A 16,727-nucleotide genomic window follows, 5' to 3' on the forward strand; every position below is an offset into this window, starting at 1 on the left:
CTGTGCTGGCGGGGGGGGGGGGGGTGAGAAAATACATTTATATAAAATGGTTACATCCATGTGGCTGTTGTTTTTTCATGGGTTTATTAATCAAAGCAGCACAACCACTTGAGCCAGGCTTTGCTTTTATAAGAGATGAAAAAAGTTCATCTTCAACCATAACCAATTCTTCCTGCTAGGCTTAAGCCTGCATTTACAGACTATACATGATAGACAGGAGGTACCAACTGGTGTTTGGAATGAGAGAGGGAGCACTAAGCTAGAGCCTGGGATTTCACATTAAGTTTTCAGCCTTCCTTCTGCTCATTTTAGGATGTGCCACAGCACTCTGAGCTTTAACGTGGCTTTGGGGAAGGAATGAGAACTATAAACCATGTCTGCAAATGAATTCGGCCCAGCAGACTCTGACTTGGGTGCAGCCTTCCTGTCATGAGGCACTCCACCTAGTTATGCTTTGGGCACAAAAACTAAAGTCTATGCTACAGAGAGTGTAGTTAGTGACAAAACACCTCAACTGGAAGGTGGAGCCCCACTGCTCCTTTGTAAATTGCCTGTTGCCCAAGAGAAGCCTAATTTTGCTCAGCCCTGAGTAAAACAGACTTCTCATTATTGGCACAACAGTAGAGGTCAGTCCTTTTCCCCACACAAGGGTGAACTGTGGCCCTTCTGTCCATGGCAATGCTGGATCTGTGGAGAAGGGAAATCTCAGGGGGCAGTTGGGCCCTGTACCTGCTTGTTTAAAAACAAGGCTCTTTGCTGCGTCTCACTTGGAGCAAAGAGATGTTTTTTCCTGGCAGCCAACCATGCTGCTAAGGAAAAGCACCATGAGGGGAGATCAATGATCTTGTGCCCCACTAGATTTAATTCCTAGGGGGATTTCAGCCAACAATGCCATCTAACACCAGGTCCTGGGTCAATAATCCAGCTCCTTCCTCTCCTCTGTGAGAAGACACACACACAACCCTCTTGAATCTGCCCCTAACTTGCTATGGGCATGTCACAAACCAGTTTGTTAAAAAGGTTGGTCTGGAACAGAGGCAACTTCTTCAGCCCCCCAGCTGGTTAGTGGGGACGGCTGCTGGACTCCAGATGAGATCGTTTGCCAGCTGCCAGCATGGTGCTGCCCTCTGCTTGCTCAGGGAACGATCGCTTGTATGTCCGGCCATGCCCATTCATCGCCCCTCTCTGCCACTTGCAGATGTCGCCATTCAAAATGTCCTGGATGTGCTGCACAATGAGGTTTATAGCAACTGCGAAAAAGAAGAGTAAGTATCTGACGCATGCAAGTTGTTGGCTGAGCTCTTTGTTCCACTTTTTTTTTGAGCGGGTGTCTCTAACAAACAGCCCAGTCTGAGTCAATGTGTGAACCAGCTACTCTTCATCACAATGGTGCGGCTTGCATTTGGAGCCAGATCCCAACAACATAATGCTAAAACCTATGGTCCTGATTCAAACAAAGTCAGGGATAATCCTTGTCAGTTTCTAAGCACTGCCCCCTCCACTGTACAACAGTGTTCAGTAGGAGAATTTGGGGATCTGACTTCATGTGCAGAGTTCAATTAAAGCAGTAAACAGCCTTACCCATATTGTCAACTCCACGAGGAATAATCACATCAGCATACTTCTTTGTCTGCAAATCAGAAACAACAGTAAGGCTTGGCTTTTCACTATTGTAGCTTCTCGGCTCTCTGAGCTAAGAGGTGAAAACATTATCTAAAAGTCTGTTTGGTCAACTGAATGTTCCTGAATTCTGTAGCTGTGATGGGACAGTTCCCTCTATACTAAAAGCACTCAAGGTATTCCTCTCCTCTCATACTACTACTGTGACCGGAAGCTGCTGTTACTCTTTTTTTCAGCATAGCCTGACTCACTGCAACAAGAGCAGGTCAATCCAGTTAGAATTGGCTCCAATCAGAACACCACAAGCTCCTTGTAAATCTGTTTGTGTGCTGAATTGATCCTTCCAAACCCTCTGCTTTTTATAAAAAGGCAGTTCCTAGTAGGGATGCTGATCTTGCTACTGCACTTACTTATAGGATTTAAGTTAAAAACCAATACAGACCTCCTGCTAGAGCGAAGCAAAAATTGTTTTGCATTCTGCAAGCACTAACAAGTTAATTTATTTACATGGTCACCAAACTGGCAGCCTCCTCCTCTCCTGTACAATTACATGCAGGAGGGAAGGGGAGCATTGCCCCTAGGTCATAGTGCAGTGTTCCAAGTCAACTGCCACTCTGTTACATAGGGGAAAGGCTGGGCATGTCAGCCAGAATATCCATGGCAGTAATCAGTGAGAAAAGAAACCATTCAGATAGCACTGTAAATACCCACTGCTTGTAATACCCACTGCATCCTGGAAAACAACCCTGACAGGGCAGCGCTGGTGAGAAGCCGGGAAGAGAGATGGCACACACCCAAAGAGGACATCCCAGGTGCACCAGACATGTTTTTATCTCCTAAACCATTCCCACTGAGTCGCTCAGCATAGCCCCTGTGTTACAAAGATGTATAAATAGCACAACAGCGCCCACACTTTGGGAAGGTTCCAACATTCCAATTCATGGCATGCTGGGTAGGACCTCACATCTGAGCCAAACTCAGCTACGCCAAATTGTTGTGTTGTCTGCAATGAAAGGGAGACAGGCTGGATGGCTCAATAGTTTCTTTAATATCTAGAACTAACTGCCAGGGGTTAAACTACTGGGAATTTTATGCAAAGATTAAATCTGAACAATAGGATCTTCATTAAACATTACTTTTTGCTCCAAACACATTTGATTTGGGTGGTTTCTACCACTCAGATGGGCCTTAGTCTCACGTCTTCACCTACAGTATAAATAACCATCACTTGGCCTTCACTGCCTCTCCAGTCCCTTAAAACGTGTCTGATTTTAAACAAGAAAAACTTGGTACCGGCAAGCAGAACTCCTCAAAGGCAGGTTTGACGAAGGTTGTGTACTGAGTCAGGATCTGCTCTAGGTCCCTCCCGCGCTTCATATCTCGAAGAACTGGGGCAGGGGGAAAAACAAGGGGCAGTGAATTTTATCGTATGCATAGATGATTGCCACAAGGCAAGCAGGTGGCCGATAATGGAGCAGAAGCCCAGGGTATTACCTCTGCGGGACAGCCGGACATCAGAGTCTGTGTCAACGAAGAGTCGGAGATGGAACATGTCCCGAATATCTTGGTTATAGAATACAAGGATCCCCTCAAAAAGAACCACATCTGCAGGATAGACCACTGTTGTCTCTGCCAACCTGTCAAGGATATATGCACAAAGTCTCAAACAAAGTGGCTTTCAACACTGAATGCTAACATGCAGTTCCATTTCCTTAAACACAGCTAACCCAGTCCCACCTCTTCTTGCACCCTCCAGCCCTCTGTAACAAGACCACACACATTCAGCTAGGGTGGGCCAGGGAGACAGGGCAGCTCACACTGACTCTGCCAAGCACAGTGTGGAAGATGTCACGAACTGAGACTTACCTGGAATGGGTTACAAAATCATAGGTCGGCACCTCTACAGTTTTTCCCTCCACAATATTTTTCAGGGTTGTGTGCATCAAATCATTATCAAAAGCACCTGCAAAATGAAGGAATAAAGAGACAAGGCCCAGATGCTGTTATGACCAAAATATTGCCAGTCTTTTCTGGTACTGAAGGATTTAAGTCTACTAACAGTCCTCTGTCTGACATTACCAGACCCCGGAAGGGGGGGGGTATTCCTGGCTTATTCTTTTCTAGCTACAGCAATCCAACCCCTAAGTAATGTTAAAGGAAAACTGTAGCATAACCCCAGTGTAATCACTGCATCCAGGTACAAAGTGTCTTAGACACAGACATGAGGACTAATCCAAACAGACATGAAAGCTGCCATCTAGACTGCCTGGTAGTTTACAGATGGACATGGCAACCACAGATCAGCAAGGGAAAGGACCAAGAAAAGCCAAATCTTACATTTTTTGCATTTCTAGCTAATTCAAAAAAATGTTAAGTTAACATAAACCAAAACAGAATTACAGTGTGGAAAGCCTTATACATTTGTCCTGCCTTTGAAAAGAGTGAGCAGTGCTGCTTAATCTACAGCAGGTGTCCTTCCCACTTTTGTCCAGGATGGACTGCAGGGAATGTCTCCCATTTGCAATCACGTAACATCGCTAGGGCAAGGACAGCTGTTGCTTACATAGAAAAGCCATATATTAGGAAAGTATCTGATGTGTTTTTAGCTTCTTTTTAGCAGCTGGAAACCAGGAGGTGATTGAGCATCATGTTAGCGTTAATGTTCCGCAGACCTACAGCATTAGACTAACTCCTAAAGCAACAGTATGATGGCATCTCGCTCCAGCAACAACACGCACCAATCACAACATGAGGCTACTGTACAGGTTTTCTAAGAACTCAGTTAGAAATTAATTAATTTTGTTCTTTCTTCCCTTTTAACTGCCACTGCAGTTCTCCCTGCCTTTCACTTGGGTGGGGTTGAGGTACAGGAACCCAAATACCTAGATTTGGGGGTGTTCAATACTTTCCATTGTGCCTGTTCAAAGCCCTTACAAACAATAATTAAACCGTGCACCAAGTCAGACTTGCGTCTCGTTTCAGATGACTGAAGTATGTAAACCCTTCGGGACAGGGACTGTCTATTCCACGTTTGTACAGCACCTAGCACAATGGGGTCATGGTCCATGATGGGCTGAGAGGGCTACAGTAATAAGAGATAGCTCAGCGGTTTGAGCATTAGCTTGCTAAACCCAGGGTTGTGAGTTCAATCCTTAAGGGGGCCATTTTGGGATTGGTCCTGCTTTGAGCAGGAGGTTGGACTAAATGATCTCCTGAGGTCCCTTCCAACACTAATAATCTATGATTCTAAGAGAGTAGTAACTTGCCAGAAAGGCAGTGGTAGAGCTAGGGACAGACTTTGCATCCTAGTGCTGTGCTCTATGCACTGAACCCCACCTCTCATCAGAGCTGCAGGAAGGCCACCCCTTAGGAACACTGCGATTTCCCACTGGAATAGGGGGGAGGGGGTCTTCTCATTATGCTTAAATGAAGCATCAGTTTCTGCTGGCTCTTACAACTAATGTGCCCAGAGGAAACACTTGCCTTTAGAATTGGCTCCCTCCCAGCACAGCAAATGTCTTGCAATAGGTTGCGGGAAGCTCTGATTCTTGGTGCTACCACACTGGAAAGACCAAACAGCACTTACAGAGCTGTGGCAGAACAGAAGGCAATGACTGATGAGACTGTAAGGGCGCAGAGGCAGGGACTGGTCTTTTTATTTGCATGGAAAGCACCATGCACACCCACTATGGTGTTCACAGGGAGGAGCGTTGAGGTATTTACTCCTAGCAAAGAGCAGTAGCTATTTTGTCCTTCCATGACAATCTTCCATCAATGTCCTTCCCCATATGCACTTCCTCCCTTCCCCGAAGGCAAACATGAAGTGGGGCGGGGAGCTCTTTAAAACTTTACCTGGGTGATCAAAGTTGTACTGTCCCTTCAATGCCTTGGCTTTTTGGTCTGCAGTGAGGACCTTGTAGAACCTGTCCTGGCTCAGAATGATGAGCTTTCGTTGGTGATGATCCACCTCATTTTGTCCCAGGAGCTCCATGATTTTCTCACATACTGTGGACTGTGGAACAACAAGCAGTCAGTCACAAACAACCACCCTCTGCCGCACTTTCTATCAGGGCTTCACCAGCATTCAACTTCACAGCAGTCCTGGGAGGTGGTGGGTAATGACCATCCTTATTTTATAGCGGACAAAACAAGGCAGAGGTTAAGTGGGCCCCCCCAACACATGTCAGAGCCAGGGACAGAACCCACTCCTGTGCTTTAAGCACTTCATTATACCTGCTCTCCTGCCTAATTCAAAACTCATCCACCAGGCTGTAGTGAGCTTTAAAGAGGGGAGGTGTGGATACAACCTGCTGCAAGAAGCAGCTGGGGACATGGGACAGAAGAATGGATTCATGGGGGCACAGATTATGGAGTGGAACTGACCTAAGATACAGTTTTAGGTGAGCAGAGCCATGGCAACCATCTCAAGGAAGGTTCTGTTCACAAATCTAATTCCAACCCTATTACTCACTGTGCTGGGAAGGCTCAATTTTGCTATAGAGAGAGATATATAAATATATACCTATCTCATAGAGCTGGAAGGGCCCCTGAAAGGTCATCAAGTCCAGCTCCTTGCTTGCAGCAGGACCAACTACTGATTTTGCCCCAAGATCCCTAAGTGACGCTCTCAAGGATTGAACTCACAACCCTGAGTTTAGCAGGCCAATGCTCAAACCACTGAGCTGTCCTTCCCCTGGAGGCTAAGTTGCCTATCACTCATTTTCCAGGTTTCTTAGGTATAGGGGGGAGGGATAGCTCTGTGGTTTGAGCTCTGTTAAACCCAGAGTTGTGAGTTCAATCCTTGAGGGGGCCATTTAGGGATTGGTGCTGCTTTGAGCAGGCAGTTGGACTAGATGACCTCCTGAGGTCCCTTCCAACCCTAATATTCTATGATCTGATACACAAGGCTACTTTGTAATGCTAGAGCACCTTCTCGCCAGAAATGCTGTACAAACATTTCTTCATCACATCTGCCTACCTGAAGGCTGGGGGAAGGTTTATAAGATATTCCCATTTTACAAACAGCAAACCTGAGGCACAGAGAGATTAAGTAACCAGCAACAGAACATGGACTAGAACCAAGGTTCAGTTTAAGAACACAGGAATGGCCACAGACCAGTGGTCCATCTAGCCCAGTAGCCCATCTTCCGACAGTAGCCAGTGCCAGGTGCTTCAGAAGTGTGCACAGAGCAATTATCCAGTGATCCATCCCATTGTCCAATCCCAGATTCTAGCACTCAGAGGTTTAGGGACACCCAGAGCATGCGGTTGTATCCGTCACCATTTGGGCTAATAGCTGTTGATGAATCTACCTGCCATGAACTTATCTAATTCTTTTCTGAACCCAGTTACACTTTTGGCTTGTACAACATCCCTTGGCAACAAGTTGCACAGATTGATTGCACTGTGTAAGGAAGTACTTCCTTACATTTGTTTTAAACCTGCTACCTATTAGTTTAATTGGATAACCCCTGATTCCTCTGTTACGTGAAGCGGTAAATAACACTTCCCGATTCACTTTCTCTCCACCATTCATGATTTATTAGACCTCTATCATATCCCCTCTTAACCGTCTCTTTTCCAAGCTGAACAGGCCGAGTCTTTTAATCTCTCCTGGTATGGATCTATGCCACACCCTTAATCATTTTTGTTGCCCTTCTCTGTGCGTTTTCCAATTATGTATCTTTTTTGAGATGGGGCAGCCAGACCTGCACACAGTATTCAAGGTGTGGGCATACCATGAATTTATACAGAGGCAATACGATATTTTCTAGCCCTTTCCTCAAGGTCCCTAACATTCTGCTAGCTTTTTTGACTGCCGCTGCACCTTGAGCCAATGTTTTCAGAGAACTATCTGCGAGGTGGTTGTTTCTAGCTTCCAAGGCCCTTACTCCAACCACTAGATCATTCTGCCTCCCCACTGAAGCTGACATTCCCTCCTTGGCAACTTAGTTTCTCTGCAGAAAGCATGTGCTGACAGCCCAACAAAAAAGTGCCTGGAATAGGTTGTGTACATTGAAAAGAGCTGGGAAAAGGGTTCTCAGACATAACATTTATCATTGGCTCGTGCCCTAACTAAAACACCATTTCTCAGAGAGTGGGCGCACCACACAGAGTAGGGCTGAAGTGCAGCTGAGAGCAAGCCTCCCAGCCTGGGGCCACAGACTCATGCTAGGTCTGCTCACGCTAGTGCGCTAACAAGAGCGGTGTGGACATGGCAGCGCAAGCTAGTGCCCTGAGCTCAGACCCCCTCCTTGGGGGGTCTGATTGGTGGGGCTTGGACTCAGGCGGCTAGCCTGAGCCACCATGCGTCTGTCCAACGGGGCTGGGAGGTTGCTCCCAGCTGCAGTGTAGTCAGACCCACAGAGGCCAAACAAAGACTGGCTTTTCCTCAGCTCCCTCCATCGCCCTAGATCAAAGGGGGGGTCAGCTCTGGAGTTGGGCTGGGTCAATATTTGTGTTGTGGAAGGAACCTGCACTTTGCTCTCATCTCCTGTTAGGCAAACCTCTACCTTTTACACAAACCATCCCCCAGGCTCCCCAACAAACATCTCTTCTCCCAGGACAAGGTTACTGCAAAATAAAGATTACGCATGGACAAGCAATCAGAGTGAGAGATTGGTGGGCGTGTGGGAGGCTCTTTCTCTAAGGCTTTTGGTTCCAACCCACTTGGGAGTTTGCTGGTCTTGCTATGAGAACTGCACTTCATTTTAGATCCCTGTTTACCTCCAGGTTTGGTGTGTGCTCACTTTTATCATGGTAAATCACTGATGACAGAAATGTTGCCTCATGCAACTGCGCCAAGGGAGAAGAAAACTGCTGCTGACGTATGGACGCCTGTGTCCTTTAAAGCACCTGCCCTTTTCTCATGTCTCATTTTGAGTCTTTGTCCCACGTTTTGCCATGTGTTTGAGCCCCAGGAGAGTGAGCCGTGTGTGCTAGCCAGCATCACTCAGATGGTGAAGGGAAGTAGGTGTATGGTCTGGTCCCTAATAATAATAATAATACTGATGCTACTTTGGAGGCAATGTACTTTACAAATATCAGGTCAGTCTCCCAGCGAGGTAGGTCAGTATCCTGCTAACCTGGTAGATTGGGGAACAGAGATGGGTGAAGTGACTTGCCCAAAGTCACACAAGATGGTGACGGTGCTGGGGATAGACCCCAGGAGGCCTGGTTCTCCGCTGCTGCCTCGAGAGGCTGATCTATCCACAACCACCAGAGATGAGACCGAACAAACTCCTTTCACGTGGGAGTCTAGGAACCGGAATGAGACACACGAATGGCACCCAAACCCTCCCCCCACAAAATCATCACAGCAGGGGTACCCGTTCCGTAGACAGGGACCCACCATGCTGCAAACTGATGTGGGGCCCCCTATAGACACAGCCCAAAACACCCACCCACGTAGGGGCCTTCACCTCGACAGGTGTCCCCAGCACCTAGACATGCACCCCGGTGGGTGGGGAGGCCAGCACCCCCTGCAGCGCTGTATGGACCGGGGGAGGGTGCACAAGGAGCTCTGCGGGGCGGAGGCTGAGCACCCCCCTGCAGTGCTGTATGGACCGGGGAGGTGCACAGGGAGCTCTGCGGGCGGAGGCTGAGCACCCCGCTGCAGTGCTGTATGGACCGGGGGAGGGTGCACAGGGAGCTCTGCGGGGCGGAGGCTGAGCACCCCCCTGCAGTGCTGTATGGACCGGGGGAGGGTGCACAGGGAGCTCTGCGGGGCGGAGGCTGAGCACCCCCCTGCAGCGCTGTATGGACCGGGGGAGGGTGCACAGGGAGCTCTGCGGGGCGGAGGCTGAGCACCCCCTGCAGCGCTGTATGGACCGGGGGAGGGTGCACAAGGAGCTCTGCGGGGCGGAGGCTGAGCACCCCCGGCTGAGCTGTATGGACCGGGGGAGGGTGCACAGGGAGCTCTGCGGGGCGGAGGCTGAGCACCCCCCCTGCAGCGCTGTATGGACCGGGGCTGAGCTGAGACCGGCCACACTCATCTCACCCATGGGATCCCCGGGCCCGGCGCAGCCCCGGGGGCGGCTCCTACCTTGCCGCTGGCGGTGCCTCCGCTCACCCCGATCAGGAAGGGCCTGGGGTGCGGTCGCTCGGCCTCCCCCCCGCCGAGGCTGCTGCCCGCCGAAGCCATGACTCGCCACTGCCCCAGGGGGACTACAACTCCCAGCAGCCACTGCGCCGCGCTGCCCGCTAGCAGAGCCGCCGGACAGGCGTGAGGCAGGCTGGGAGCTGAAGTCGCTGCGGCTGCAGCGTTTAGGCCTGCGCACTCGGCTCTGCAGCCCCTGTGATGAGACACCAGCTGGACAGGGCGTGAGGAGCGAGAGACTTGGGCTATGGGGGGACATGTTAACAGGGGGAGCGTCACAAACCGGGGGGGGGGGGGAGCCGGGAGCAGGTCCGGGCAATGGTTTTGCAGACGGAAACCGCCCCTTTCCTAAAATCGTTTTCCATGGGACACCTGCCATTTTGCCAAAAAAAAAAAAACAAACCCCAACCCTAATTGTGTGTCATGAAAATCACCGTGAGAACTGCCCGGTGCTCAGCCTCCCGTCCCGCCCGAGGGTGACCAGATAGCCAGTGTGAACAAGCAGGACTGGGGGTAACAGGCTCTTCTATAAGACAAAGCCCCCAATATTGGGACATGTGGTCACCCTACTCCCTCAGCTCCAGCAGCCGAAGCCTAGGGGCCGTAGGCTGGAAGGCTCTTCCCAATTGCAGTTTCTCACTGACAGGGGGCAGGGGCAGCTGGAAAGCTGGAAAATTCCCTTTCAATCCTCCTGAACAGGATTTTTTCTATATATCTCTTCCTGCAAGAAAATGATGTAGTTTTGACTTTTCACCCCAATTCAAGAAGAAACATTAAAAAAAGGTGAACTTTTTCACGGGAAGGGACTTCCCAGGCCAGCTCTAATCAGTACACCAGCATTTAGAGATCCCCGCTGGATTTACCAGGGAAAGAGATTCCATCATGTATATTATATTAAAAGGTGGAAGCAGCTGGGAGCTCCCCCACGGGTGGTCTTGAAAGGTTGCACATATATATCATGCCCCCCACTCCCTGTGCTAATGACTGTACCTTTAACACTGCCACTCGCCCTCCTCACAAATAATTATGACAACACCCTTCTGCACTTTCAGCAAAAGCACAATGAGATCCAAGCACAATGCACTACTGTTATATACCATGTCCTACTTGCATAGCCTACATTTCACAATGGGCTCTTACACATTGGAAAGAGGCCATGTGTAAGAGCAAAACGTGTTAAGTGCAAAGCTGCACTGTTTTCTTTCATTACAACAAGCTACTTTTACATACACCTCTACCCCGACAGAACTCTGTCCTCAGGAGCCAAAAAAACTTACCGCATTATGGGTGACACCGCGTTATATCAAACTTGCTTTGATCTGCAGGAGTGTGCAGCCCTGCAGCGCTGCTTTACCGCGTTCTATCCGAATTCGTGTTATATCGGGGTAGAGGTGTATTGCATATTTCATCCAAAATGCTATTCAGCACACGTAATGCTTTGCACTTTGGATGAAAGGTTGCAGAACAAATTCAATGTAGTGTAAAAAAGGCAGCCACCTTGGATCTGTCATCCAAAAAATGCATGATACTTTGACAAAGAAATGCTAATATAGAATTTTTTCCTGACCCTCTTTCTTTGGCTGACTTTCCCTTCCGTGGGCTGGTCAACAGTAGAAAATTTGGCAGCAATAAAATACAGCGATGTACGTTAAGGGGCTCTATCAGATGGGTAATCCAGGTAGTACACGGATACAAAGTTCGGATGAAGAGACACAGGCTGCACTGATGCAAAGCAGGGTTTAACTCCACTAATTTTCCAGTAAATAACTGGTGTACGCCCCACTTTATACAAATGCAGCAGGTCTACATTTACTATAGTGCCTAGAAACCCCCGTTATGGACCAGGACCGCACTGTGCTAGGTGCTGGGTCCCTGCCCCGGGGAGCTTACCATCTAAGACAAGAGAGAACAGATGGATACAGACAAAGGGGGAGCATCAATGCAGTGACGCTGTTGTGAATTACATTAATATAAAGAGGGCTGTACATTTTCAGCAATTCTCCAGGTGTAGACAAGAGCCCTTATTTTCTTCCTGCTTTGGGGGGAAGGAGGTTACAAAAGTCAGAAGCCTACAGCAATTTCCCTGGCAGCAGTTCAGTTTTACTTTCAGCCTAAAGAAGTCTGCACGGCCTCTCCTTTATGTTGAGGATTTCACTTCTGAAAGAAGCTGGCAGATTCCTTTTCCAGTCAGTCTGGCTGCACCTTTCAGAAGCACTTAGCAAAGGCCAAACAGAGTTTCCAGTCTCCTGTTTGTCTCCAAAAAGTGAAACTAGTGAAAATTAATGTTAATTCATATTTTATTTTCTTTTGTTTTTTTAAAAAACAAATTCCTGAGTAAGTGGTGGCAGAGTGGGGCTCTAGACACACCTCAGGGGCAGGTTCAGGGCAGCCTGTAGCAGGGGAATCAGGCTTTCTACTTTCTTAACTGAGGTAATTTTATTTGTAAAGGTTTCCAGCCTCTCTCCTCCTGTTTTATGCACCCCCCCAGTTTGCCAGCTCACTGCTGCTTTTAATAGTTCTTGGCAGCAGCTGCTCTGGCTTTTAGCTCCCGAAGACTGGGAAAGGGACATGTTTTGGGAGCTTGCTGTTCAGTTTTCTCCCTTACCCAAAACCCACTGAAGTCAACTGAAAGGCTCCCGTTGATTTCAGTGGGCTTTGGACCAGGACCTGCGTGAGAACAGAGCTGCTAAAAGATGCCAGCTTGACACTACTGGAGAGTAAAAGCCTCTTTCCCCTAGAGCAGGTGTAGCATGGGTGGAATTTAGAGGGACAATCACTCTCCACAGTGCTTTCAGTCGCTGTCCTCTCTGCTGAGGCTCCCAACAAAGGGGTCAACATGCCAATGGTAAGTATTGCTATTTTTTTTATACCTGCCTACCAGAAACAAGGCCAAGACCCTTCAAAACTCACTGGCCAGACATCTGTCAGAGGGTCTCTCCCCTCCCCCAACTCATGTAGATATATGAGGATTGTTAAACTCTTGAGTAAGCGGATAGTAGAGACCTCAGTAATTTAGCAGACAAAGGCATAGCAAGATTCAATGGCTAGAAGCAAGAAAAACTCAGACTAGAAATAAGGTACAAGTTTTTACAGTGAGGGTCCTTAAGCTCTGGAACAACCATGGGTTGTGGTGGATTCTTTGTTACTTGAAGTCTTCACATCACGATGCTGCAGCTCAACCAGAAGTTACAGTCTTGATGCAAGCATCAACTGGCAAAATTCTCTGGCCCGTGTTATGCAGGAGGTCATACTAGATGGTCCTAATGGTCCCCTCTGAAATCTGACTATCAATCTACACTATTACCAGGCTATCTACAATGCAGGAGTGTTCTCTACATAGTAGAAACAGACAACAGATTGTAGGGAAACCAGTATCAGAAGATAAACACTATCAGAGAACTAGAAAATAGATGGCAAACAGGAACAGAGCAGTCGTGGGAGGAATTTTTAGACAAGATCACGTGTGACAGAGAAAGGCGGAAACTTGGCGTTCACTGTAAGGATAAGGAGAAAGAATCGTCTGTTTGCCATGTAAAATCAAAGTCCTGAAAACTCCAAAGGGCTTTTTTAGGCTAGGCAAATATTACTTTCCATGCTGGCCATTTCCCTGAAGTGGTACGGCTTTGTCTCAAAGCAAAAAAACTGGAAGGGAATATCTTGGAAGGCAGCTGGGTCAGTGCCCCATTCCCCTCAGAACATCATCCAGGCAATTTCACAGGAACCTGTCTCTAAAGACAGACTCAAAACCCAAAGATTTTATTAACAACATAATGGAACAAATGCGTCACAGAGACCCAGAAAGGCCCGGTTCAAGTATGGGCCACATTTATAGATGAGAAGTGCAACCAAGGGACAGCGTAGCAAAACCCACCAATTATATGAACAAATTGGGGTGGACAAGGCAAGAAGTGGATTAGGAACCATGAGAAATGCAAAAGAAATTGCAGGGTAATAACCCAGTTCTGCCCCTCGGTGGGACTAGTGTTAATGGTCAAGCATAAATCCGGTAGGAAAGTTGGAGTCCAGGTCTATCTTACTCTCTAAAACCCTTCTCACAGAAACTGGAGGCAGGGCACATACTCTAAGCACTACAAAGAGAAATAAATCAGTCAAACTTAAAAATGTGTTGGATGTAATCATTAAACTATTTACACCCAGAGAAAAATGTTAACAATCCAGTAACAGGGTGATATGGGAAACGCAGTCACCATTGGGATTAATAGGAAATCAGAGATTTTCAAATCCGACATAAGGTAAATTCTGCTGAAGATTTTGCTTAGATGGGAAATTGTTTTAAATGCTCTTAAATTAACACAGACCATTTAACTGATAACTGTGGAGCTCTTTGATTGTTTCGCCATCACAAAGGGGGGCTGCATTTCCTGGGTCCTCATTAATTCTTTGCAGTCTGATGAAATCTCAGGAAAAAAGGCCACACCCCCTTTGAATCAGACAACGGCACCCTTTGCAGCCACAGAAATAAAGAAACAGCCAGAAGTGTTTATAGAAACTGCCATGGAAATCCTCTTTCATGTATATATTCTAGTCTAATAAAGGCCTTTTTATCATGCTAAGGTATTTTAACCAAGCAATGCCTCTAACTCCTGCGGCTCTGCATCGGGATTACAGGAGGTCTCTATTTTTCAGAGGAAAGAGAAGGAGGTTTAATACTGCACTGCACATCACCTTCAGCTTGACCCACTCACATTACACAGTAAGGGACGTGGTCATGTAACATGGTGGCTCTGTCCCTGGATATGCCCCTGTGTCACAGCACACTACCATCTAGCGGCTGCCAACAGCCCACGATCATCCAGATTAGCTGTCAGCAAGAAAGGGTGTCTGTAGAAAACAGCCACACTACGACAACCCTCGGAGAACATTTTAAAGAGAACCCAGATATGAGTGCAAAACACAATTCAAACTCAAAGCCAAACCAGAGTGGCTGCTGGCCTGTTCCAGACACACCTGACCCTTACGGGGAAGTACCAGTGACTCTGACTCAGCCCTGACTTTAAAGTGAAAATTAATAATCCACAGAACTCAATTCCTAAAGAGCACATTAGGAAATAATCATCAGAGCAAGTGAATCAGCTGCACTGAGACTGCTACTGGAAAAATTAACATACATTCAACTTTCCATGGAAGTTGTGGAGCTGCCAGTGGCTACATCATCTTTGGCCATCCCAGTCCTGTCTCTCACCCCCACATCCTCTTGCCTTGTTCATGATCTTCAGCACTTCCTGATATGCTGGTACTGCCCCTACTTCAGCACCTCTTGCAAATCCAGTCCTAGGTCTCTCTGTAAACACATCTTCATCTTGACCCAGGAGTTAGCAGGGTGGCAGCACAGACAAGCTTAGCAAGGGGAAGTGTTTGAAAGGCAAACAGGGCAAGGAGTAGGGATTTAAGGCTGATTGGTGCCCCCTGCTGCACCAAAGACAGAGCCAGCAGCAAGTACAGGAGGGTAAGAGGCATCAGGAACATGGAAAGGAATTTAGTTTTAGACCAGGCTGATGCACCTGACACTGGTACCTGGGCTACCCTCCTGGCCTGTCCTAGTTCCAAAGAGACCGTTGCTAATGAACCACCATCATTTGGAGTTAATGATTCCCAGGAGAGAGGGATACAGACTGAAGCCAGCACTGCAATTGTGCCACAGCCCAGGTATAGCAGCAGAAATAACTGCCCAACAAAGCAGACTGAGGGAGGGAAAGGACAGACTTCTGCTGGCACAGCTCTGTTGGCCAGCGGCATGAGGAGATGCGATTCCTGACCGACATAGCCGAGGTGACAGAAATCTGGAGTGTAGACATAGTTACACTGACAAAACTGCTCACTCACGTTACTATACTAGTGCAAAGTGCCGGCATAGCTGTGTCCAGCTAGAAGAGCTTTGCTGGTGTAATACAACAGTGCTCCTAGTGTAAACACAGCCTTAGATTCCTGAGAGCTCAGCTACTCGCCCAAGTTGTACTGCTTTTCACATCAGAGCCTGCACCAATATAACTATATCCATAACAAATCACACAGTTATACCAGCACAAAAGCTGTGTGGAGACCAGGACTCGAGCCTCCTGTCCCCCCAAGGGAGCAATATAATGACCGCTGCTGCTTAGAGCCGGACAAGACATTTTCACGAGAAGTTACAAAGTTGTTTTAACTTCAAAGGGATTGAAACAGATCCAGTTTGGGTCTCCTTCCCCCTTTACAATTTCCCAAGTTTTGCTCTCTGCAGCCCTTTTACTGGAGACATCACCGAATCTTTAGAGAACGCCAGGTTCTGGTAAAATGTTCTAATGGATGAAATGCTGCGGGGAAGGTGAGATTTTTTTTGTGGGGAAAAAAAACAACAGGCAACTTTTCATAAAAAAAAATATTTTTGCAACAAAAAAGCCATTTGTGACAAAATGAACTTCATTTGAAAAGTTTCAAGCATCTCTGCTTGTCTGGGGTTGGAAGAGGAGCTCCTCCAACTCTACACGGTCCCCAAATCAGTGTCCACCCATGCCAGCTCGGCCACAACTGCCATCCAGATAGCATTGCTGTGTTCCACCCCAGAGGTGGCTGCAGTTCAGCGAGGGCTGCCTGGAAATTAAAGATGGTGGCTCCTAGAGGCCACGTGATCCCCAAATACTCTACTGTGCTCAGTGAAGAGAGAAGACAAGTTCATCTCATGTTTGTTCATTGACAGCTGCCACTTGGAAACTAACAGATTCTCCCCAGTGCACGCCCCAAATATTTACTAGTTGTGGGGATCTGTATCGTGATGTTATACAAGGCTCCACGCCAGGTGAGCACTTTACAAATGTAAAGGACAGGCTCCTGTCCCAAAGAGATTACAGTCCTGCAAACGCACACGTGAGTAACTTTACTTTGGTGAGTAGTCCCATAGGAGTCACTGGGATTGACGAGTCAGTAAAGTTACTGATGTCACATGCACAAGGGTTTGCAGGATCGAGCCCACGACAGACAATAGTCCCCTCCCCTGCGAACAAGGAGAGGCTAC

The 16,727-nt window shown here is 47.7% G+C and overlaps 1 protein-coding gene across 3 annotated transcripts in view; it reads right to left on the reverse strand.

Annotated features, from left to right (window-relative positions):
• Nucleotides 1–17: 17 nt before the first annotated feature.
• Nucleotides 18–16,727, reverse strand: part of UCK1 (uridine-cytidine kinase 1) — a 31,065-nt gene continuing 14,355 nt past the window's right edge. The window contains exons 1-8 of one of the 3 annotated variants that reach the window (XM_039506989.1): nt 9,665–9,770; nt 8,706–8,877; nt 5,473–5,632; nt 3,487–3,583; nt 3,115–3,257; nt 2,914–3,008; nt 1,582–1,630; nt 20–1,250 (exon numbers count right to left, since the gene is read on the reverse strand). In XM_039506989.1, coding sequence (XP_039362923.1) covers nt 1,063–1,250; nt 1,582–1,630; nt 2,914–3,008; nt 3,115–3,257; nt 3,487–3,583; nt 5,473–5,611 — 711 coding nt within the window. In that variant the 5' untranslated portion in view covers nt 5,612–5,632; nt 8,706–8,877; nt 9,665–9,770 and the 3' untranslated portion in view covers nt 20–1,062. Of the gene's footprint in view, nt 1,251–1,581; nt 1,631–2,913; nt 3,009–3,114; nt 3,258–3,486; nt 3,584–5,472; nt 5,633–8,705; nt 8,878–9,664; nt 9,811–16,727 lie in introns of those variants that run through there. The other 2 variants (XM_039506988.1, XM_039506990.1) reach the window with 2 other exon arrangements.

Source organism: Mauremys reevesii, linkage group 19, assembly GCF_016161935.1.
Source record: "Mauremys reevesii isolate NIE-2019 linkage group 19, ASM1616193v1, whole genome shotgun sequence".
NCBI lineage: Eukaryota > Metazoa > Chordata > Testudines > Geoemydidae > Mauremys > Mauremys reevesii.